The sequence below is a fragment of the Peromyscus maniculatus genome, chromosome 13, assembly GCF_049852395.1.
Source record: "Peromyscus maniculatus bairdii isolate BWxNUB_F1_BW_parent chromosome 13, HU_Pman_BW_mat_3.1, whole genome shotgun sequence".
Lineage (NCBI taxonomy): Eukaryota > Metazoa > Chordata > Mammalia > Rodentia > Cricetidae > Peromyscus > Peromyscus maniculatus.
The window spans coordinates 56114705-56139498 of NC_134864.1; the positions used below are offsets into that span (position 1 = coordinate 56114705).

General features: G+C 46.0%; 1 protein-coding gene across 5 annotated transcripts in view; it reads right to left on the reverse strand.

The window, feature by feature from the left end:
- Positions 1 to 24794, reverse strand: part of LOC102906998 (aldehyde oxidase 3) — a 91863-nt gene that overhangs the window by 47668 nt on the left and 19401 nt on the right. For all 5 annotated transcript variants that reach the window (XM_076550497.1, XM_076550499.1, XM_076550500.1 and 2 more), the window contains 12 exons: positions 23779 to 23859; positions 20733 to 20877; positions 19597 to 19689; positions 15781 to 15932; positions 13893 to 13986; positions 10899 to 11008; positions 8822 to 9006; positions 7791 to 7953; positions 7393 to 7485; positions 2792 to 2961; positions 2100 to 2214; positions 1614 to 1736 (listed from right to left, as the gene is read on the reverse strand). In XM_076550497.1, coding sequence (XP_076406612.1) covers positions 1614 to 1736; positions 2100 to 2214; positions 2792 to 2961; positions 7393 to 7485; positions 7791 to 7953; positions 8822 to 9006; positions 10899 to 11008; positions 13893 to 13986; positions 15781 to 15932; positions 19597 to 19689; positions 20733 to 20877; positions 23779 to 23859 — 1524 coding nt within the window. The remainder of the gene's footprint in view (positions 1 to 1613; positions 1737 to 2099; positions 2215 to 2791; positions 2962 to 7392; positions 7486 to 7790; positions 7954 to 8821; positions 9007 to 10898; positions 11009 to 13892; positions 13987 to 15780; positions 15933 to 19596; positions 19690 to 20732; positions 20878 to 23778; positions 23860 to 24794) is intronic.

Sequence of the window (24794 nt, forward strand, 5' to 3'; positions counted from 1 at the left end):
GTGCTCATAAAAAAAGTACACACAATTCCACATAATTCCAGTGTGTGTGTGTGTGTGTGTGTGTGTGTGTGTGTGTGTGTGTGTGTGTGTTGGTTCAAAGAGGTTGAACTCAGGGCCTCCTGCATGCTAGGCAAGTGCTCTGCCAAGCTTTAGTTCCATTCTACAGAGGAGACCTGGGCTTGTGTTCAGTGTTCACTGTTGCCAACAACGGTGCAGGGAATGATTCTGAAGACCTTCTCTTGCAGGTGGGCAGTCTAAGCCTGGGGATAAGATCCTATGTTGGGCTTGCTGGCAAAGGACTTATTTGCGTAGACTTTTCATAGACGTTGCTAATGTTCCTTCACAGAGATTATTGTTGTGTTTCTTATTCATCTCAGGAAGATAAGACAATACCTGCTTCCTTTCCTACAGCTCACCCGCTCAGTGTTATCACACTTTGGTATTTTTGTGGAAAACGACAGCTCATTATAGCTCTTAATTTTCTTCTTTTATTCACAGCATCACACATTGGCCATTTGTAATTTCTTCTTGTGGTCTGCCTACTTGGATCTACTTGTTCAGTTTTCCTATTTTATTCCTTTTTTCATTTCTAGGAAATATTTATATAACTAGGGATATGCTTGTTTCCTGTGTTGTGGCTGGCAGATGTTTCCAGTTGCTGCCTATCTTCTGTACACCTACCTTACATAGCTAATTTATTAATCTTCTCTCTTACGGAAGTCAGAAGTTGAGCCGTACTCAGAAATATTATTAAGGCGTCCACCTGAGCCTTCCTCCCTCAACGCTTAGATTTTGCTTTTGACCTCTTTACCAGTCCTTAACCCTCCTGATCCTGGTCTATTCTGATGCAATGAGCCAGTGTGGTAAGGTTAACTCTGCTCATCTCTTATTTTTCTTAGCACTTGACTTCAAGTGTATGTGACCCCGCTGTAGGGATCTGTGGCCAAATCTTAATGAGTCCGTAGTAAAAGAGTAGAGAACGCTCAGCAGGCTGTCTGGTCTGCCAAGCAATGCAGCCGATTCCCATCACTGGCCCTCTCCTGGTGAATGGTGCTGCTTCCTTCTCTAGTGGGTCAGCCACGAAATGCAAGAAGGAATTGCTGCAGTTTACCTTGGAATCTAGAAAAATGTGAAGAAAAGCAAAAGGATCCTCTCCACGCTCCGGGGAAGGGGCCAGTCCCATGTAGGGCAACAGAAAACTTAAAGATGACATGGAGCCCGGGCAGATGGAACCCAGGGCAGATGCTAAGAGAAATGAATTCCAAATTTACAGATCTTCAAATCCACCTAAGAGGCAAAGGGGTGAACTTTCTAAGATTCAAGTGTTAAACTTGGAAATTGGGAAAACCAGAAGGATTTGTTTCAGGTGTCCTCAGGGCTGGTGGTCCCAGGAGGGGTCTGTAGTGGGATTGGAGGCCCATTTCTAGCCAGAAGTATCTGATGGAAAAAGGAAGGCAAGAAACTTCCAGAAATTTTTTTTTCTGTGTGTATTATCGCCAGAGTGCGTGACAAATGCCATAAATTAAGGAATCTCCCTCTAACAATACCCTTTCACGCTTCCTACCAAAACTCATTGCCAGGTGGCCCCAAGAGCAAGCAGATGCTAAAGTTACCTGAACTGTCACGATCACGGGCTCCACATCTTCATAGACAATCTTCACTTTTTTTGTGGCTTGCTTGGCATGAGCGTAAGTATCAGCAGCCACGGCACAAACGATCTGACCCACGCAAGTCACCTGAGGAGAAGCAGAGGATACATGAGAGAGAATGAAAGATGGCTTCTTCCTCTTGTCAGCCAGGGAGGAAGCAGGGCTGTGCTCCAGATTGGGGCGGGGAGGGTGACTTGTATCCCAGAGCACAGGCTGGCATGAACAGCGCCTCTACTGATGTGCCTCAGGTAAGTCACCAAAGTATCCAAGCCTCAATGTCTTGGTCTTAAAAGGAGAAGTATGCCCGCTTAGCTGGTTCTCACTGCCCCAAGTCAGTTACAGAGCAAGGCTTAGCAGACAGGTAGTCTCAGGTCACTGGGGAGGGTATGCGGTCACGTACACAAAGCCCTGGTGCAATGATCTCTACCAGGGGAGAGCCCCTGCCAGTACCTCATCCTGTGCATACAGGCTTTCTTCTTCTCTGCCATTGTCACCAGGAACATCTTGAGCTGTTATCACATCAACCACACCAGGGGATGCCAAGGCCTCGGAGGCGTCGAGGGAACTGGGAAGGAGATAAAACCATAATGTGTGTCACCCAGCGGTGAGGACCTCATCCAAGGGAAGACGGAGATTCTGAGGAACTCCCCGGATTCACATGAGCATCACTAGGCAAGTCCACAATGTGGAGTCTTAACACGGGCCAAATGATGTTGGAGGTAGAGGACACTCGTTCCACTGGGCACAGACTAGCCTCACCTTCCAGGGTGAGTCCATGCCTGCTTCCCTAGGCCAGTGCTCAGGGGCTGGCACTTTGAGAAATGGGCTCCTCTGAAGGTAGACCGTCATAAAAGACAGAGAGGATCACAGCTTTGGGGGTCTCACAGGCAGGAAAGTCATTCTTGCCCCATTAAATTTTCAGATAAGAACAGCAAGTTCTTCAGATGAAAAAAGTTGTCCATATAGTAGGGGCTTCCTCTTCTACGCTCCCACATCCACGGTTTCCCTTCATCTTGTGTTTTCAAGATACATGCTCACATTGTGTTTCCAGTGTGTTGAGTGGATTAATTGCCGAGAGGCAACCTCATCCCTAGGTACCCGCTGGGTATTCCAAACCTCCCAATCCCACCATCATCGCTTACATGATTCTAGCGTGTGGCCTGCTGCTGGTTACCACGGCCAGGAAGAGTTCTCCTGCCAAGACAGACATATCATCACAAAAGACTGCCTCCCCTGTGGCATGTTTAATGCCAGACTGATGCATGATGGGACGCCCGACTGGGTCTTGCAGGGGCTGCCGGGGGTCCACACCCTGTGTTAAAAACAGAACACAGAAGGAAACGATTAAGAAAGACCAGGGTCAGCAGGATCCACCAGGAAGTGGCCGTCTTGCCCATTCTCTTGAGGCAAGCTTTCCAAAGCAGCTCAGTTCAGCTCAACCTGGGTTTTTCTTCTTTCCCGTTGCCTATCTGCATGAAGGGACACTAGCCCACTGCAGCACGTGACTCTGGCAGGCCTCCCCTTCTCCCCATTCCCTCTGCCTTGCTAAAAACCAAAGTCTACTCCTTTATTTGGTCACTTCCTCCTCTTGAGACTGACTACCAAAGTCCAACAACCAGAAGCCCCCTTTGGCTCATCTAATTAACATGTCCAATTAAGTTAAACACCTCATCCTAACATGGATTTTTTTCCCTCTACCTTTATAAACCACCATTTGCCCATGTGCCATGTCTGTCTCCTCTATCCAGAGGCCGTCCTTTGTCCTCTGGGACAGATGTCCCTCCCCCTTTCCTGTGTCCTCTCCCCCTCTCCCTCCTCCCCTCCCTCCTTTCCCACTGCACCCCAGCCCATTCTAACCCCGACCTCCCCTTTTCTCTTAAGAATGGACCTGCAAGGTCACAGTCAGAAAGCAGCCACTTTAACTCTCCTCCCTGCTTAATGAAGGATCTCTGTGAAACAGGTGTTCGGGGGTGGTCTGTGACTGATCCGGTGTCTGGGAGGGAGTCCCCCCCCCCTCACTGTGTAAAACAGAAGGGTGCTCACACCTGGTAAAGAGAGACAAGCAGGGATTCCACCTGAACAAAGATTTTGTGACAGCTAGCAGCGAGGAGACCTATTTTCTGAGGAAACCTGTAAGGTTTATAAATAGATCTCAGTGAGAGGCCATTGAAGACAGCGTCATCAATTAGCGGCAGAACTTGACATCTAGTGTCTTCGACTCTTCGCCTTATTTTTGAGGCAGGACCTCTCTCACTGAACCTGGAGCTTGCTGTTGAGCTAGACTGGCTGGCCAGCAAGCCTCTGGAATCCGCCTATGCAGTTACGTGGGGACATGCAGGATTTGCTCCATTTTCTATGATGCTGAGGGGAGGTAGAGACTGCAGTTACGTGGGGACATGCAGGGTTTCCTCCATTTTTTATGATGCTGAGGTGGGGTGGAGATGCAGAGTTATATGGGGACATGCAAGGTTTGATTTTGTTTTCCAGAGAGAATCAAGTTACTTGTTTCCTGTAGGAAAAAATGGTCTCAAAGGTTACAGGTTCTCTGCAAGGTATTTTCTGGTTTTGCATCTAAATCAGCCACATTTCACCAAACTCAATCCCTTTCACTTCTATTCACTGATTTTTTAAAAAATAGTTTCCTCATTAATGATTAAAAAAAAAAATCTCTGCTAAACCGGGTTATGGTGGTGCATGCCTTTAATCCCAGCACTCGAGAGTCAGAGGCAGGAGGATCTCTGTGAGTTCAAGGCTACCCTGGTCTACATAGCAAGTTCCAGGACAGCCAAGGCTGTTTGTTATACAGAGAAACCTTGTCTTGAAAAAAAAAAATCTCTGCTATATGTTTTAGATTTGTATGAGAATTGAAGGACACACTTTTCTTCTCTAATAAGAAATAAAAAACAGTGTGTGTGTGTGTGTGTGTGTGTGTGTGTGTGTGTGTGTGTGTGTGTGTGTGTACATAACCCTAATTTCTCAGTTCACACTTTCCCCAACCCTGAAGGGTACATCAAAACTTCTAAAGGCAGCTCTGTTGACAGGACAGGCACCAATGGATGGGTATAAAGTTTTCTCATGTTTCCTTCTGTAATTTAGGTCTGAATTATCTTCCCAAAGACCTGGTGTTGCAGGCCCGGTGACCATCCTGGGGTGATACTGGGAAGAGGGGTAGAGCCTTCAAGAGGCAGAGCCTAGCAGAAGGAAGTTAGATCACTGGGGGTCTGGAGAAAGGATCGGGACCACAGCTCTTTCTCCTCTTCATCCCTGCTTCCTGGCTGCCATGAGGTGAGCAACTTGGTTCTACAACACACTGTCCTCCATGATGTTCTACCTCACCACGGTCTCCCTGAAACGGGAGCCAACCAGTCATAGGGGCAAATTCCTGAAACCGTGAGCTGAATGAGCCTTTGCTCTTTGGAAGTTGATTTACCTGAGGTATTTTATCATAGCTAGCACTAGAAAAAGCTAATCTGCATTACTAGTTAAGTACAGAGAGCTCCATCACGGCAGTCATCTGAGCTGGGCCCGTGGTGGATTTCTTTAATGGGAGCAGAGGACAGAGAGGCCTGTGTAAGCAACACCTTTGTTGATGGAAACAGGAGTCTGAGCTCTACATGAGTGACTAGAAAGGTCAGGAGGGCTGGCCCGCCACTGGGGTGGGACCTTTTGGCGACACAGTTGTTTGGGGGCTACCCATAGTCCTGTAAGTAATCCCTCACCTGTGCCCCCATGAGTTAGTCCAATACATTCATGGTTTCACCAAGCTGGACTTGGCTGGGCTCTTTCCTTTGTCCCCTCAGAGGTTCCCTACGTGGGGTGAACAGACATTCATGTCTCCTCAGCAAAGTAGTGTGAAACCTGGCAAGGAGGCTCTCCAGGTAACTTCCAGCCAGCGGCCACCTGAGCACTCCCTGCCACGGAGACAGTGACAGGAACGGATAACGCTGTCTCTTTTTGTTTAACCGTTGCCTCAGAAAACGCAACAGAAAAAGCCTCTTAAAACCGGGGCGTGAAATGAATCCACACAGCACAGGAGGTCTCTGCTGCCCCCTGCTGCTGGGATCTCAGAGAGCCCCACTACCTTTACAGATAGGCTGCTCTATTTCAGCAACCTGATTCTATGAGACCGGGTTTGTAGAAAAATACTTCAGGTCCAGTGAGACCTGGGCACGATGAAGATTTTAAATTATTCCAGTCTGATAGACTGAAAATTTATCTCACAGTTGTCTTAAAATGCATTTAAAAAATTCTGAGTGAGGCTCTGTCTGTTTTAACGTTGTAGTTAAATTTTTTTTCCCCAGTGATCTGCCAATTCTTTACGTCTATTCATTTGTAAAAGTTTTTGCTGTGCATGTTTTTTTTTTTTAATCGCTCGTGCATTCTCTTTTATGTGGCTGGATCTGTCAGGCTTTCCTGCATGGCGTCTGGGTGTCAGTCCTGTTTGGAAGACCTCCTCCGAATCTGCACACCCCTTAACCTAGTGATTTCATGTTGCTGCTTTTTAATGTTTAAAATAGTAATAAATCGGGACTTCACATGCACTGTAAGGTAGAAAACATGGCTCTGTTCTTTATTTTTAAAGTGACTCACATAGAAGTCTTTACTTAAACCCCCCATTTGACCGTTTATTTGAAATGTAATTTTGTTTTCATGATGGCACGCTTCCTGGTTTGTTTCTGGACTATGTGCTGCTTTATTGATCTTCAGTCTGTTCCTGAATCCTGTAATGATTATGATGTTTAGTGCAGTGCCTATATGTTTAGCTCCTAGAGCTGGAGGTTCAGCGTCATCAGGGCTGAAGAGGGTTGGGTCCACTCCTCGTTATTGGTTTGTATAAATGCCTGCTTCCAGATTTCTAGATAAACCTTGAAATCAAAATTTCCAAAACTCTTGTCAGCATTATGATTGGAAATATATTTAATATCTACATTACTTATGATAAAATTGTTATCTTTATATGCTATGTTTTCCTACTATGACCTGTGTTTCTTTTAATTCAAATACACTTTCTTTGAAAAAGTTTATCAGCAGTTTAAGAGTTTGTTTTATACAAGCACTGCATATTTTTTTCCTGATTTTATTTCTAGAGATTTAGTTTTGTTGGCTATCGTCAATAGAAACTACCATTCTACTGCATTTTCTGACTATTGAGTATGAATGTAATTCCATAGCTGAACCTTTCTTAAAAGACCACAGTAGCAACTTGAGATCCAAAGTAAAACCAGGTCAAAAAACAGCTGCAGCCCCATTTGGCTGTCCTGTTGGTGGTGTTTTTCACTCTTGGCGGGGGGGGGGGGGGGGGGGGGAGGGGTTCACCACCCAGCTCCCGAATAAATCACACACGGAGAGACTTATTCTTACTTATAAATACCTGGCCTTAGCTTGGCTTAGTTTCTAGCCAGCTTTAACTTATCCCATCTGCCTTTTGCCTCTGGGCTTTTCCCATTCTATTACTGCATACCTTTCTTTGTGGCTTGCTGGATGGCTGGAGACGTCTCCTTCTCTGGCTCTAGAGCTTTCCTCCTAGATTTCTCCCTCTCTATATCTTCTCTCTGCCTGCCAGCCCCGCCTATCCTTTCTCTTGCCTTGCCATTGGCCATTCAGCTCTTTATTAGACCATCAGGTGTTTCACACAGGCACAATAACACAGCTTCACAGAGTTAAACAAATGCAACAAAAACAAAAGTAACATACCTTAAAATAATATTCTACCACATTCTGTTCATTGAGAAAGTGTACCGACCTTAAATGACTGCATCCCCTGTGGCATGGTCAAAGGGAAGTCTTCCAGAACATGTAAGAGTTTCTTGGAGATGTCAGGGTATCCACGGGGATCCTGGAATACAGACGTATAGTTTATTTAATGGAGAGTACTTCTTGTGGAGATTTAGTTGAGATACAGGATTTTAAATGTTTGTTGCTGCACGGTCTTCTGACTTTTGTTTTTATTGCTCTGGGGAAGTTTGAGTGAACTTAAGGAGAGCTTCAGGTTTCATTCAGCATGGTCCTCAGAAACGTAGCTCACGAACAGAACTATAGTGAGGTCAGCACATGGTGTTCCCTTAAGCTTCCCAGAGGCTGGAGAAGCATCTAGAACAAACTCTCTTCCCCAGGGCATCCTAAGGACAACCACAACTTTACCCTCATCTTTAACTGCTTCAACACTTCTAAGTAAAATTTGAAGAGGAAGCTGATGGTCAGCGTCTGTCGGTAGTCCACCATTCCTCCAGGGGCTGATGCTGGCAGGGAGACTTCTTCCAGAACCAGCTGGCAAGCTTCATTCAACATCCCTTCATCCCAACACCTGGGCACATGGAAAGGAATGTAACCAATTCAGTATGGGCAGGGCCAAACAAGTATTTAATACTTACCTGTTGTGGAATATTATTTTAACTAGGCAAAGATGTGTTACATTTGTTTATGCTGTGGAATATTACTTTAACTGTGTAAAGGTGTGTTACATTTGTTTATGCTGCATTTGTTTAATGATGTAAGGATGTGTGTTTAATTATGTAAATATGTTGCATCTGTTTCACCTTGCCTGCCTAAGGCACCTGATTGGTCTAATAAAGAGCTGAATGGCCAATAGCTAGGCAGAGAAAGGATAGACAGGGCTGGCAGGCAGAGAGAATGAATAGGAGGAGACATCTAGGCCCAAGAGAAAGAAGGAACGAGAGAAGAAGAGAGGAGAGAATGAGGGAGACACCCGGGGCCGGAATCCAGGCAGCCGCCAGCCAGCAGACCCAAGAAGCAGTGAAAGTTAGGTATACAGAAGTAAGAAAGGTGGAAAGCTCCGAGGCAAAAGCTAGATTAACGAACAGGTTCATTTAAGTTAAAAGAGCTAGCCAGCTAAGCTAGGCCAAGCATTCAAAACTAAGAATAGGTCTCTGCGTCACAATTTGGGAACTGGTTGGTGGCCCCCAAGAAAAAGCCTGGTACACTTATCAAAGGAAACCTAAAATATAAACAAAGGTTGCTCAAATTTACTTTCTCACACAGGAAGAGCATAGCACACACCAACGCCGTCTTCGGGCGAGCTGTTTCCTTGTGCTTACTCCAAAGTGCTCCGGCCACAGAGAGAAGGCACAGTTCCTCCCCTTTGATAATCATGTCAGCTGCCACTGTTCAAAGGACAGCGACTCATCTGGGAAGAGCAAGCGTCTGTAAGTCACCTTCCGATCAGCCGCCGGCAGGATTTATTTGCGCTGACTGTGGTCGCACCAACGCCTCCATATAAGATGCGGAAGTCCGCCAGGGTGCCTGTGTCTTCGTTGAAAACAACCCTCATTCCGGCGTTCACCGTCGCAAGGGCATTTTGCTGACGTGGGGCCTGTCGGAAAGCTGACACAAACTCCCACTGGAAAAAAACGAGAAGAACGGCTGTTTATTTTGAAATGTTTCAAATCCATAGCCGTCTTAGAGCAGAACTGTAAATAAATATATATCCTTCACTTAGATTCATGGATTTACCAGTGACTAATCACATATGCCTACCCTTAAGCTTAACACACACACACACACACACACACACACTCAACCTTTGTTGAAATGAATCATTGACACCAGGATAATTCTTCACTAAATATGTCTATATGTAACTCCTAAAATACAAGGGCTTGCTGGGCGGTGGTGGCGCACGCCTTTAATCCCAGCACTCGGGAGGCAGAGCCAGGAGGATCTCTGTGAGTTCGAGGCCAGCCTGGGCTAAAAAGTGAGTTCCAGGAAAAGGTGCAAAGCTACACAGAGAAACCCTGTCTCGAAAAACCAAAAAAAAAAAAAAAAAAAAAATACAAGGGCTTTCTCCTCTATAGCGCCATGTCAATGGCATTGATATCTGCAAGCTTTATTAGCAGGTAATGATATGATGCTATTATCTGACATACTGTTCACATTCACATTTCTACATGCGTGCAGGTGGGACCCCCACCCTGCCTTGGATGGTGAAGGTGGCATGGTCACAACCCCCTTAGTTCCTTTGTTCTGAGGGAGTACCGTGCTTTGTTCCTCCATGACACTGAATGTGGGGAACCACAGACTGTTTGTGGACTGTCCCTAACTAGGTTTATCTGATTCTCTCCTCGTGAACTGATTTAGGTTGAACTTTGGGGGGGGGGGGTGGTGACAGGAATACAATGTGGGTGATGGAGCATGGAATGTGCTTTTCTTTTTAACTTCTGAGTCCTCCTACTCACTACAGATACTCTCACTAAGACACTTGAACCCCGGAATAGTCTCCGTGCTTAGAACACCGTTTCTCTTCTCCTTTGGCAAAACTCATTTGGAAGTCGTAGCATCTTTGAAGCTAGCCCACGAGGTTCTGAACGTTAAGATCTGCTCCTCAATCAGCAGCAGCGAATCTTTAATTTTATTGTTCTCATTTATTTGGCTACATCTCTGAACTTTGGCTAAAACTGTAATCTGTTTTAGGCCCTGGCAGAGAGAAGGTACCTATTCATGTTTTGGGTAAGTGAAAGTGACTTCTCAGTCTGTCCTTGGCATTCCATCTGCTCAGAAGCCCCTCAACGAATGGCGAGTGAGTGAATGACACTGTGGGCAAGAGTCAATGGAATGAGTGTGCTTGGCAGTGACGACCGCTTCCCCTTTTTGGGTTGAACTGCTCTCAAAAACAAAACCCGAGACTACAGCAACAAACACTTGCCCAAGCTTCTGGATAGCAAACAGATATTGTGACTGAATGGAAAGTGTGTCAAAGCTGTATTTCTCCACCAATGACCACGTGAAAGCCTGATATGCTGAGAGCGTCCTCCTATAAGCGGAGCTCACTGGCCCATCATGCACGTCTCTGTAATTTTCAATAATTTAAAGGAAACATTAATCTGGTACAGTAAGGCCAAATGATTTTTTAGATGACTCTTCTACTTAGCTCTTTTGAGGCTGGTGGCGGCTTGGGCTCCTGTTTCCACCAACCTTTCACCATAAATCTTGGTTGAAATGATAAAACCTCCTTGGAGTGCCATCTCCTCACCTATCCCTTGAGGACATCGGTCCTTTTCACTGAACTGCTCTGTGGATCCAAGTGTCCTGAGCCTGAGAGCTAGGTGGGGAAAGAACACAATGTCCTGATGCTGCAAGACATTGTTGAAGGAGCTGGTTACATCGAATCTGGAATTATTTGCACCTCTGCAAGCAAAAGGCATTTGCTACAAATTCTGTGCTTCTCTATGCCAAGGCTAATTCAGGGTAAAGACCAGCGATGCCAGTGGATACTGTAACCCTGTGACCTCATACCTTCCCAGAGAGGGGCATGAAAACAGAGATGAGCACTTGGTCTGGCTTCAGGCTCGCATCTGGTAGTCCGGCAAGAAAGCGATCATCCAGAGGGATTTGCTGGGCTCCTTCTGCCAAAGCAAAAGCATTTCATCAAAGGCCTATACAACTGTAGATCTTTTCTTGATAATATCCAGTGGTATTCCTATTCTAAAAACAGGTTCCAAGCTGGGGGGTGGCGCATGCCTTTAATCCCAGTACTCAGCAAACAGAGCCAGGCAGATCTCTGTGAGTTCAAGGCCAGCCTGGGCTACCAAGTGAGTTCCAGGAAAGGTGGATCTCTGTGAGTTCAAGGCCATCCTGGGCTACCAAGTGAGTTCCAGGAAAGGTGCAAAGCTACACAGAGAAACCCTGTCTCGAAAAACAAAACAAAACATCTAAAGTGGAAATTAAATGGAAAAATAGCTACCTGAAACTCATGCAACCCCATGATCTGATTCTCACCTGGTAATGACAGCCTTCTCCCTGTAGTGGCAGGGTCATCCAGTGTGTGGGAAACATTGCCCATCTCACAGTGTGTGACTTAGCGGGAGAACATCCTGAATCAGTGTGTACATGTGTTCACAGAGCCAGACGATGTTTGTGGGGTGGGCAGAGCACACATGAATGAGCGAGGGTGAGGACTTCAAATGTCTGAAGGCATATGGTAAGCATGCGGACATCTTTTGTGAAGACAGGGATATTAGTAGATGAAATATGGATAATGGTAGTCATGTCCCTCAACACATGAAATAACAACAAACTCATGTGATTATTTCAAACCCAAATCCTAAAACACAGACCCAGAAATAAACATCACACTTCTAGAGAAAGCCACCTGGGATAAGGTGACATATTTCCTTGTGGCATTTTGGGAACTCTTTGTGGGGGTGGTCTTCTTCCTGAGCCTGGGTGAGGATGAATCTTTGTCCTTTGAAGGTGGGTGTGATCTGTGCCCAGAGGTAACAGACATTCTGGAGAAGGATTGATGGAAAGGGTGTTGGCTCAAATTAACGAATACATTTTCTGATCAAAAGTCAAGTAAAAATAGACTGATTTTGATTGTGTAATGTGTGACCCAGGAAGAGCTTTCTTTGTCTCACCACATGGGGACTACTTCACTGTCCTGTCCTTCTGGAACCTCCCTTTTAAATAAGTTTATTCGACAAGGTGAGCGTTAATGATGATTTGTGTAGTAGCCCTTGACATCACAAAGGGTAAGCATGTGATGGCCATGGATCCTCTCCTGTGGATTCTGCTATAGAATTTCCCACGACAGGACTCATGTGGCACTGGTGTTCCAGCCCAATGGTAGAGTGTTTGCTTAGCATACTCAAGGCTCTGAGTTTGATCTAACACGCGCGTGCGCAAACACACACACATACACACAGTGCAAATACACATGCATGCAGTGCACACACACACACATACACATATGCACACAGTACACACACACATGCATGCAGTGCACACACACACATACACATATGCACACAGTACACACACACATGCATGAGTGCACACACATAAACACACACACACACACACACACACATACACGCTCGTGCGCATACAGTGCACACACACATGCATACAGTGCCCGCAGTGTTATGAGCTAGTAAGAAATACAAGTTTGGCTCCTGTCCTAGTCTCTGACAGGAGCACTAGAGCCCCGGGCAGGAGAGCTAGGAGACTGTCCTGCTTCAGTGTTTGCCTTTCGGTTCTTTTTGATGATAAAGAACTCTTGGGCCTGTGTGATTTCCTGAGAGGTAGGGGCATCTGACATCTAAACTCCCTGGGATTTCCTGCATGAGGGAAGCATCTTTCTCACTGATGAAGTGACTCTTGGTGGGCACTTGAATGGCTTCAGGATGGGAGCTGGTTGCCAGGGGAACCAACCACGTGATGAGAAGATTGATACTTTAGCAAACACCAGTTGGGTCCTCAACCACATCTACCATGAGGTTCTAAAGACTGGGTCCAGATGACGGAACATGTGGAGGTATCTGGACGGTGGTTGGCTTGGAGAGAACTTAGCAGCTCTGTGTCCTTTCCCATGAGTACCGCCCTGTGATGTCTTCACCCAGGGCTCACGAGTAACCTTTGACATATATAATATCCCATACAGTAAATGGGCAAACACAGTTGTGGTGGTTTGAAAGAAAATGGTCCCCAGCATTACTGGGAGGTGTGACTGTGTTGGGGTAGGTGTGGACTTGTTGAAGGAAGTGTGTCACTGTGGGGGCGGGCTTTGAGGTCTCTTTTGCTCAAGTTTCACTCAGTTTGACCCACAGTCCACTTCCTGTTGCCTTTTGATCGAGATGTAGCCAGCACCCTGTCTGCCTGCACACCACCATGCTCCCCACCATGATGATAATGGACTGAACCTCTGAACTGAAAGCCACTACCTCAATTCAATGTTTTCCTGTGTAAAGGTTGCTGTGGTCACGGTGTCCCTTCACAGAAACCCTAACTAAGATGATAGTAAAGCGCATGCCTGAGTTTTGGGAGCCAAGGTAGCAAAATAATAGACCCAAAGGGTGGGGTCATGGAAACCCTGATTTTGGTCAGAAGTTCCAGAGACCCAGTTTGTGGTTGGGGTCTGAAGTGGGGACAGTCTTGCAATATGAGTCCTCATCATGTGGAATGTGACCCTAAGTCAGGGTAGACTCAGAATCAAGGTGTTCCTAAAGGGTTGTCTCTTATTGATTACAGATCCTATCAGGTTGACAATTAATAATATCTCACACAATCAGAGAGTAAATCAAGTGGAGATGGATCTATTGACAATTCTCGATTGCTAGAAGGGTGTCATTTTGCTGTCTTCCCGATGTGTGTGCGTCAGGGTCTTCCAACAACAAAATGAGACATCAGCACCCTGAAAATGGTGTGAATGATGAGTTCCTATCACTCCACATCTCTGTGCTCAGTGTCTGGATTACTCATCTGTGCCTAGAAGGGAACTCAGTAACTCACCTGTTGACGCAACATTGAGGATGCAGTTGCCTACACCCAAAATAGGGTTGAGGTCAGAGGTCGGCAGTCTGCTGATAATATGACCACCTAAGGACTAAAAGAAATACTAATAAGCAACCCAGAGTTTTTGTTGTGAATTAGACAGAGGAGGACATTTCTTTTCAGGATAATTCAGCCATTAGAATAAAACATGTCAGTATGGCTCCAAGTTTTTCTTGCAAATTCTGAAATGTTTAAAGCAATGACTTATTCTTTTATTTTAATTATTTAGAAAAAGAAAGGAAGAAGGAAAGAAAGAAAGAGGGAAGGCAGTAAAAACCACCTCAGTTAGGAAAATCAAGCTGTGATTTAAGCATGAGGTCACTATGCTGCAGTTAATGCATTGTAGCTTGCATGACGGCAGACAGGAAATGGTTAAACAAAGCCACACAGATTGCTTGTAAGTATTGGTGGGAGGGTGGGGCTATGAGTGTGGGGGCCAGAGAAGTGTGTTTGGGGCGATGAAGTTGTTGAGACCTCGAGTGTTTGAAGGAGGGGACCCGCTAGCACCTGGAGACAAGCGGCATCTGCAGGGTGAAAAAAAAAAAACAAAAACGTCTCCTTCCAGCCAAGCCTTATGGATCCCTTCCTGGCTGGTGGCATAATGAGAGATTCCGGTGAGAGACACCACATGGGAAATGTGGCCTGGGGGTAGATCCCTGTGCTCTGAGCAATCTGCCTCCCAGAAAAAAACACTACTGATGGTTCCACCAGTAAGAACACACGTCAGGTGGTGAACCACAGATGGGATGACCAATAAGGACACTGCAGGCACTCCAAATCAGGCAAATCAGAACATTAACATTAGGAGATTAATAATTAAGACATCCAAAACACAAATCCACTGTGGTAGTTTGGATGGACATGGCCCCATAGCTTCACAGGGAGTGGCATTGTTAGGAAGTGGGCCATGTTGGAGTAGGCGTGGCTTTGTTAGAGGAAGTGTGTCATTAGGGGTGGGCTTTGAAGTCTCAGAAGCTCATGCCAGGACTAGTGGCTCACTGTCTCTTCCTGCTGCCTGTGGATCCAGATGCAGAACTCAGCTACCTCTCCAGCACCACGTCTGCCTACATGCTGTCATGCTTCCCACCATGATGACAATGGACTGAACCTCTGAACTGTAAGCCAGCCCCAATTGAATGTTTTCCTTATAAGAGTTGCCATGGTCATGGTGTCTCTTCCTAGCAATAAAATACTAACTAATACATTCACAGTCATCAGAGAAGATTTAGATTGGACTGAAGAAAGTCTAGTAGTTCTTTTATTGTTATACTGGGTATCAAACCCAAGACCTTGCACACACTAAGTGGATGTTCTATCACTGAGCTCTCCCTAGCTTTCATATAGAGCGATTGAGGGCCATCAATGATAACTCTGCTCTACATTACTTACTGTTGATGGTCATTCATGTGGCTACTGTATTTATAGTTAATATTTTAGTCTGAAAATTATAGAGGTAGTATGAAACCACAGAAGATGTTGAGCAGACTGTGTGGCTCTCATTCACATCTGTGACCAGGTTAATTGTTTTCAACAAACCCATCTTTATAAGGCAACTAGTCCAAAAACCTCTTTGGGGGCTTTTAAAGACAGAAGCTTCTGGATTGGATAGACAAATCCTCAACAGAAAATCACAGACAGTGTAAAATCATGGGTGAATGAACCAGGAGATGTCATCCCTGCATTTAACCTGGCCATTTAAGTGGCTTACTCTGCAGGGGTCTGAAGTAGGTAACCACTCATTCAGCCACGTGGAAAACAGGTGGGTACAGCCAGAAACGGAAATAGTGACTAAGGCCATCTTTCCTCCTTAAAGAACCCCACCCAGAGGAAGGTGCAGAGAACCTACAGCCATGTTCCTGATCTGCTGCCCAGCCAGGGTCTTCAGATGCTTCAGGAGAGCACGGTACATCTGTGTCCTCTCCTCGGGGAGCCTGGAGACCACATCTGCCAAGATGTCCTTTACCTGGGTCAGGCTGAGGCCAGCGCCCAGTGTCAGCCCTGAAAATGAGATGGCTTTGTTAATATTCTGTAAGCTTGGAAATGATGGAGAGTTGGAAAGATGGCCAGAGTTATGATGCTGCCCTTTTCACTCATGAGTATTCCCCATGTTCATTAGACAATCTCACAAATCCAAGGAGACACAAGAGCAAAAGCAGTACATGACCCCTGAAAGGCAACCAAAACCTTCAGGGCAGTTCACAGCTCTGCTATCAGGACATCCCTCACCTCTCTGCGGCCTCTCCTGCTCCTGCTCTGTCCCAGCATCAGGTACTGCTTTCTGTCTTTGGTGTTTGTCCGTGAGGTCTTCACCTTCTCAACCAGTGGCTGCCCATCTACCTTTGGTCTCAAGGTGCAGTTTGGTTGGACTGCCCTGTTACCTGCCTCTCTACCATCATGTGTCTCTCTTGGGCAGTGCTGGTCACAGCTGTAACCTTTCATGTAGTTTGTGTGACATCTGCCTTCACCAAAGCCTCATCACACAGGGTGAAGACCTGCTGTAGACCACTGTATCTCCGATGCCTCGCACAACCTTTGTTTTCCTGGTTTACTTCAAACCCTTCCCATCTAAAAGTTGAACTGGAATTCCATTACTTTGCCAACGTGCTCCCTCTAATTTTTTTTTCTATCATTGTGTGTGTGTGTGTGTGTATCTGTGCTGGCATATGTGTGCAACATGCACTCATGTAGAGGCCCAGGGTGGATTTTAGGAATGTCTTCTGTCAGTCTTCCTCCTTATTCATTGAGGCAGGGTCTCTCAATCAAACTCAGAGCTTGCTGATGTAGATAGTCCTGGAAGCCACCTTGCTCTGGGGCTCATCTGTCTCTGCCTTCCAAAGCTGGAATGACAGGCAGCCCATCACACCCACTCAGCATTTATGTTCCTGGGAATCCAAACTCTGGTCCTCAGGCTTGTGTGGCAAGTGCCTCAACCACTGAGCTGTCTCCCCAGCCCTGTTCTTCTCATTTCTATTATTTACTACTAAACCTGTATCTGTTCTTATGTGACCAGTGTTCTAATCATTCTCTAGTTGAACCATTATCCTGAAAGACTCTATGAATAAATTCTGACCTGCTTCATTCATTAACTGTTTCTAAGCACCTACTGTGTGCAACACCTTGGACAAAGAATACAGATAAGGTCTCCTCTTAAGTCAGTGCTCAATAGGGAAAGAGATAACTAGGCAAATCATAAGTAATGTAATATCAGCTATGATAAGTGATAAAGGAAGATGTGGAAAGAGGTGTTCGCAAGCACCTCCTGGTGACGCTTCTGGTCCTTGTGAAGTGTTACCTACCAGCAGCCATGCTCAGAAAATCTCAGGAACCAGAAATGTGCAGCAGGTGCATCTCTGCTTTGTACATTACATCGTGCTTCACTCTGTGTCAGAGTCACCCACTTTCCATAGGAAAAAACTGTAATTTGTAACTGCTTACGTGTCTAAGAATGCAAGTGTTTTAGGGTCGGTTTTATCAGCACACACTCAGCAGGGGGAGCTCGTGATTTAGTTTTGGCAAGCTGAATAAAAGGACTGTGGCAAGAATAACCAGCAGGAAGCTGGGTATGGCCGAACAAAGCTTGCCTGCCTCATCTGAGAAAGGAAGGCGTGCCTGCCTCATGGTGTGAATAGGTGTGGCTGGCACTTCATCTCAGGGCAGAATACCGGTCAGTAAGGTATTGTTTTGTTTGTCCAACAGGTTAACTGAGAACAAACAGTCCAGCTCAAGAGGCCAAAGATTCATCTAGAAAGACAGTATTTGTTCACCTAGCCACCTCTCGACTCTTCTCCGTGGCTTTTCGTCCCTCATTGACCTCAGGATGCCAACTTACTTGACCTGTCTTCACTGGGCTGCGATTTATCATTGACTAAACAGAGATCTCTGTCATCGGAGATTACAAAGCACGGACTTATTTACAACTCAGTGGATGTTGAAAGAGCGCTTACTCCATGAGGATCTGTTCATTGGCAAGATGAAGACCGAGAGAAATAATTAAGCCCTCAGAGTCAGAGCTGTGATGTGACTGAGCGGCACCGAAGCCATCGGTGAAGACAGCAACCCTGACAGACTTGTGTGTGTATGCCTCTGTGTGTGGTCCGCAGTTTCCCAGTTGCTCTGAGGACAAGGCCTGCTGGGAACACATGGGTTAGGTAGGAGTTTCCTCAGCACAGCACATGCTTTCCTGCACAAGATGAAAAGCAGCGTGTGTGTGTGTGTGTGTGTGTGTGTGTGTGTGTGTGTGTGAGAGAGAGAGAGAGAGAGAGAGAGAGAGAGAGAGAGAGAGAGAGAGAGAGGGAGAGAGAGAGGGAGGGAGGGAGAGGGAGGGAGGGAGGGAGGGAGACGGGGGGAGAGAAAGAGAGAGAGAGAGAGAGAGAGAGAGAGAGAGAGAGAGAGAGAGAGAGAGAGAGAGAGAGAGAGAGAGAGAGAGCTACTTTGCAGCCCAGGAGGCTGTCGTGGAATTCACTATATAGCCCAGCCTGGCCTCAAGTTCATGGAAACACTCCCACTTCAGTCTCTCAGATGCTGAAATTACAGACATGAGCTACCAAGCCTGGTTCAAAAAGCAACATTAAGAAAAAAAATCCTTTCTCTCCTTAAACATATTTGTTAATAGAGAACACACAAGGTGTGGAGAAGAACACGGACACGTGTGTTCTCAATCGTGAGAGCACTTCAATGTTTACTTACTTTTGTATTTTTCCTTCCTTAAAAAAAAATCCCAGACTCTCTTTAATTAAAGTTTAAAAAGCACCCAAACTGTCATGATCCTAAAATAGCACCATTTTGAAAGCGTCTCTTAGCTGTGGAAGAAGATTCCACCGACAATAAAAGGAACTCTAAATGATGAGTGGCACAGTCATTAGATCCTCCTCTGATGATTTCCTGACACATCTGCTGATTGTGTCTTTGACACCTAGGGAAGAAACCACGTCTTCCTCGGGAGACTTGATTTGCCGGCTCACAGCTCTGCGTCTGGCATCAGGGGAGAAACCAAATAACTTGAAAACTAATTAAAAAAGGAATGTTTAGAAGTGGCTTTATTCTGCTTGTGCTTCTCACAGAATCAAATTCTATGTTGTGAGAAGAGCCGCATCGAGCCTTGCTGGATAGCTGTGCGGCTTTCACTGGAACCGGTTCTGCTTCGATGGAGAAAGACCAGCTGAGGGCTGCCTGGGAAAATGCTGTGCGCTACCTACCAGAGACCAGGTAACTATTTCCTCAGCTACCAGAGAGAAGACAACAAGGAGGAGTCTCTTTGAGGAGCTGGGACCTTAGAAGTAGCAGAGTGAAGCCAGGCAGTGGTGGCATACACCTTTAATCCCAGCACTTGGGAGGCAGAGGCAGGCAGAGCTCTGTGAGTTTGAGGCCAGCCTAGGCTACCAAGTGAGTTCCAGGACAGCCAGGGCTGCACAGGGAAACTCTGTCTCAAAAACTAACCAACATTATCTGAGGCCCAGTTCTCTGCAGAAAAAGTTGAATCTCAAGACAAGATGTGCAAACTTTTTTTCAGGATTTTCTAAATTTAGAAGATGTTCTGTACAAAGGATCAGTCGTGGTGCCAAGTGTGCCTGTGACCTCCTTAGTGTCAAGTCAAACAACCTTTGCCTTCTCCAGCCAAGCCATTGGCCACACATGGACCTTGTTAGAACAGATGAGAACATACCTTCCTTTGTATTGGTCACGATGTGTAATTCCAAGACCCTGGCAGGAGAGATGATAATTGGGTAGGAAACTTCTTTGAACTTCATATCAAGCCCTGAAAGAGAGAAGAATGATCATAACTGGGAATAAAACCATGCATGCAGGGCCTGGTGACGCATGCCTGTAATCCTGGAGGCTCAGGAGGCAGGGAACCCAGCGAGCCTCTGCACCAAAGTTTTAAAGGGTGAAGTCGGCTGAGGATATTGCTTAGTAGTAGAGCACTTGTCTAACCTGGTGATCCCTCGGGTTCCTTCCCCAGTGCGAGGAGGAGGAAGAGGAGGAGGAGGAGGAAGAGGGGAAAGGAGAGGAGGAAGAGGAAGATGAAGAAGAAGAGGAGGAATAAGAGGAGGAAGAGGAGGGGCTGGAGAGATGACTCAGAGGTTAAGAACACTGGCAGCTCTTCCAGAGGTCCTGAGTTCAATTCCCAGCAACCACATGGTGGCTCACAACCATCTGTAATGAGGTCTGGTGCCCTCTTCTGGCCTGCAGTCAGAACACTGTATACTTAATAAATAAAATAAATCTTAAAAAAAAAAAAGTCTTAAAAAAAAAAGAGGAGGAAGAGGAAGAGGTGGAAGATGAAGAAGAGGAGGAGGAGGGGGAGAACGAGAAGGAGGAGAAGGAGGAAGAGGAGGGGAGGAGGAAGAAGAGGAAGAGGAGGGGAAGGAACACACCAGCTAGATTTCATTTAATTTCACTTTGTAAATAAAACTCTGACCTAGAACTCATTAAAATGAAATAAAAATCATGGCAAAGGAAGCCTATTTCCCTTCTCAGTGGTTTCTCCTTACTTGGGCTGAGACGGACCACCTATAGATTTCATCCTCTGAAACTCAGGAAGAGAAAGATCTGTTTTACTATTTGTTGGTGCCAGAAGAAACAAAACCTTAACATCTCCCTGTTCCCTGCAATCTAATCACACTCTGTAGCTGGAATGAGAGGCCGATGTGCCGCGTAGCAAGCCGGCCATCAGCTGGGTCAGAGAAGGAAGCCTGTCGCCAGATGAGAGTCTGCTTGATGACCCAGTGCCACAGCTCTCTCCTCCTGCAGCAGTTTGGGTCTCAACAGAGCAGGGGGAACTGCTTCTCTGCTACCCACCGAGAGAGGTGTTGCCCATCATGAGTGGAGCGCTGGGGTACTTCATTTTCAGGTCCAGGAGGTCTTTTAAGGTTCCCGGGGCAATCCAGGTAGTCCTCTCCCCACAAAAAGTCAGAGCTCTCTTTTGGGGATCCTCTGCCATCCTCTGCAGTATTTAAATTTAGACAATGATGATGTTAGTGACAGAGCACACATAGATGTCTTCACAGCTCGCAACTGAACAGGCAGGAACCGAGGATCACAAAACAAAGGCAGGTATTTTATGTCTAAATTCATAACTAAATTAATTCCTTTGAATATTTTTCTCATCTCTTACAGCTTAAAAAAATGAAGTAGACTTTAATGAAGTCTTAACATAAACAAACAAGACTCTTACATACACAATCTTATGTCAATTTCCCAACCAAAGAAATGACTGTAAACCAAACTATCGATGACGACAGACTGTCACCAGAGACTTAAGCACATATGGGCTGAGGGCTACGTGATATTACCAGGCAGAGAAACATGATGAATGTACCAGGAGACAGGAGACTCAGGTTCTAAATCAGCCTGGCTACTGAGTACCCAGATCAATTTAGGAAAACTCTGGATCCTCTCTCTCTCTGTCTGGCTTGATGTGTGTGAAAACTAAGGATGATGTATGAATGTCATTGGGCTCTCAGTGGTCACTGAAATACGGGGTAAAGCTGTTTTGCTGAACAACAAAAAGCAACGCCCCCCCCCCAACCACAACAAACCAGTGAAAACAGAAAACATGCAGCTTATTGAAGCCAGTGGGACCTTCCATTGATGTTTATGGCTTCCTAAGCAAGACGGAGAGCTTCAACGCTACCGGTGGGTTTTTCTCAGTTGTTAACAGCAGAATTTCCTTAGGTTTTCCTGCCATCAATTTCTCTAAAACAAATGGCTGTGATAGGTAGTAATACATTAACGTGAACGAGCGTGAGATAAATATTCATGAAGATAATTTCATGCTTAGTCAAGCAGACTTTTAATTTTGGTTTCCTTCCCTTCTCTCCTCTCGTGGACTTCCTGTGCCCTCTGTTTTGATTTGATACAGGAATCATTTAATATGCTCATATTTTCTACCTAAAATAATTTCTACCCTACTAAGTCAAATCACATTTGGCTTTATTTTTCAGTGTGCAGGAAAGAAAGCATAAGTATGCTAACGACTCATACAGCTTTACCAAAGGAAAAAATACAACAAGGAGCCAATCAGAGACATGGCCTGGTCAAGGTGACATGGATTGTTACCGGGAAGAGGATGTGAACTCCAGAGCACCAGGGTCCTTGCCTGGTGCCCTCTGAAACCAAAGTTGTGGGCATTTAGAAGAAGCATGGTTTCAACAGTCTCTGCCAGTTAATATTAAACAAGGCAACCGTTTCTCAAGCAGGAATCGAATTGCTTAATTTGTTTCAAATGAACTTTGATGATATCCTGGCAAACAAATTTTATGAAAACATGCTTGCTCTTTGCCGGAGCATCCATGGGGAAGGTCTTTTGGTATAATTTCCATGTTTTAATGGGTCATCTCACTGAATAATTTTGTCGTACAGGAATCCTGGCAGAAGGCCGCTGGAAACAAGCTGTCACTAAAGGCGGACTGATTAAATGAAAACTTCTTTATCACTGTAAATGTTGCATTTAGCTAAGTGTCTACGTATTGAGTGGGGAAGGATGATGGACAGAAGAGTTCCTGGGCATGTGGGAAAACTCTGATTACTGAAATGTGTCATATGCTCTCAGGTAAAGCCAGCACTTCTCAAAGTAGAGTCCAATCACTTCTGGCAGTCCCCCCAGAACACACTTTGGGGGTTCCAAAGTCAAAACTGTTTTATAGTGAAGAACAATGTATACGATTTGCTTTCTTCCTTCCCATTGTCTGAGGAGTGTATGCCTGAGTGTAAAACTGCTCCGTGGTGTGTGTCCTCACACCTATCTGCAGCTGTATGTGAACCCAGCTGCTTTCTCTTAAGCCAGAGTTAGAGAGTTGTACAACCGTCTGGAAACAATGCCACTCTTGTTACTGAATTTGGTTCCCAGCACCCACACAGCAGTGAACCATCCATAATTCCAGTTCCAGAAGATCTGATGCCCTCTTCTGGCTTCCATGGGCATTGCACACATGTGGTGTGCAGATACTACATTTAGGCAAAACACCCAGACACATAAATAAATATTTTAAAACGTTTGCTCTGGCTACTTATAAGGAAATGAATTGAATAATTAAAATATTTCCACTTGAATTTCACACACTGTATCTGTCAATAGCTATAACCCACATAACAAAAACGTGCTGGGTTGTCACTCTTAAAGATGTATGTGGCACTGGAACCAAGCCAAACCAAACCAACCCCCCCCCCAAAAAAAAAACCCACAAAAAACAAAAAACAAACAAAAGGCCAAGAACTGTGTAGAGTGCCGGTCCTCGGCCATTCTCTTGCACACAAGGCAGCAGAGACAAGCGCCCCATTGCAGGAGAATAAATATCCCCTGGGGGAAGGGAGGGGACACTGCCCACATCAGCAGGACTGTCCTCAGGAAGAGGCAGTTTGTCCTTTCCACATCAGGGGTGTCCAGCCTGGGGCTGGATACTTGGGGCTCTCCTAATAGAAGCTTGAGAAACAGAAAATAGAAAGGAGTCCACGGGATGCCTAGAGAAGTGATTGGACAATGTAAGGGAGGCAGCTCAGAGCCTTGTACCAGCATGGAGCTGATGGTTACTGAAGCAGGGGCCCAGATCTGCCCATGCCTGCTCCTAGTCTTAGCCTGAATTTCCTATGGATCTTTATGGGTATTGGGTACCAGAATGCATTTGCCCTGGACATGGAGTATGAGAAAAGATCAGAGACAAGATGGAGCCTGTCCACAGGCAAAAATAAATTAAAAAAAAATATGCGTTTGTGACTCTGGAGGGCCACACAATACAAAGTCACCCAGGGGAGCAAATATGGGCGGAGACGCCGGTGGGGAGGAGCTGATGATGGGACTGTTCATTCTCTCACGAGCACCATCAAGTAAGGCAGGGGGAGAACAAACCGTTAGCTCAGGTGGGAATATAAGCTCCTGAGTTGGATCCAAAGGCTGAAATTCTTCTTTTTCATACAATTTGGGGTAAATCTGAAGAGGGAAAAAAAAGTTTTAGTCTTTGTGGCAAAGGTTGGTACATGGTTCTCGGCAGCCATGTAGTAACTATCGTTTGTTTGAAAAGCCTGGACTGGGGACTAGGACATAAGGACAGTGGCCAGAGGGCGGAGGAGGGCAGGGGAGGGCAGAGAAGGGCAGAGAAGGGGAGGGAAGGGGAAGGGAGGGCAGGGGCTTTCAGGTTGTGCCTTGCCCTAAGTTGACTCCATTTTGAGTGCAAGCACAGAGACAGGATGACACTGTATCTTGTGTGTGCAAGCAGACAGCACCCCCTGCCCAGCAACAAACCAGGGGACATGGTGTGCCAGCTTATTCAGGCAAGACAAGATGCCCGCTGGGGAAGATTGGGAGCGTGTGACAAATTAAAACCACATCAGCAAAGCCAGGCCGGAGAATTCATCAAACACTCTAGACCAGCAAAGAGCATAACCCCTCACCTGGGTCCCCTGAAATGAAGGCTCTGTCGTGGCCATCGAGGGCCTCCCTGATCTGGCCACCCCATGTGTGTGCAACAAGACACCGACAGGCAGAGGGATCCTGATGGTCCCCTGAGTTCCAGCTCATTAGCGTGCCCACTGCCTGACTGGCCCTCTCCTGAGGTCACCGAATTTGGCACCAGTCCCTCTGCCTGGCCTCGGCTTGCCTTGAGCCCGGCTTGGCTCTGCCTCCAGATGCTCTCTCATGGGGTTCTTAATAACTCCCCTGCAACGGCTCTTTGCATCTGTATTAGCTGCGGTCTTCAATAAGCCCACTCCCCAAGTCTGTAGCCCCTCCTCCATTAACCCCTTAGTGGCCGTTCTATAACACACATAATCTTACTGCGCGTGCAGTGTGTGATTTGAGAGTTGACATGACTACTTGAGATCGGAATGAAAGTATCTGCTATTGCTAGGATCACGCCACCAAGAGAA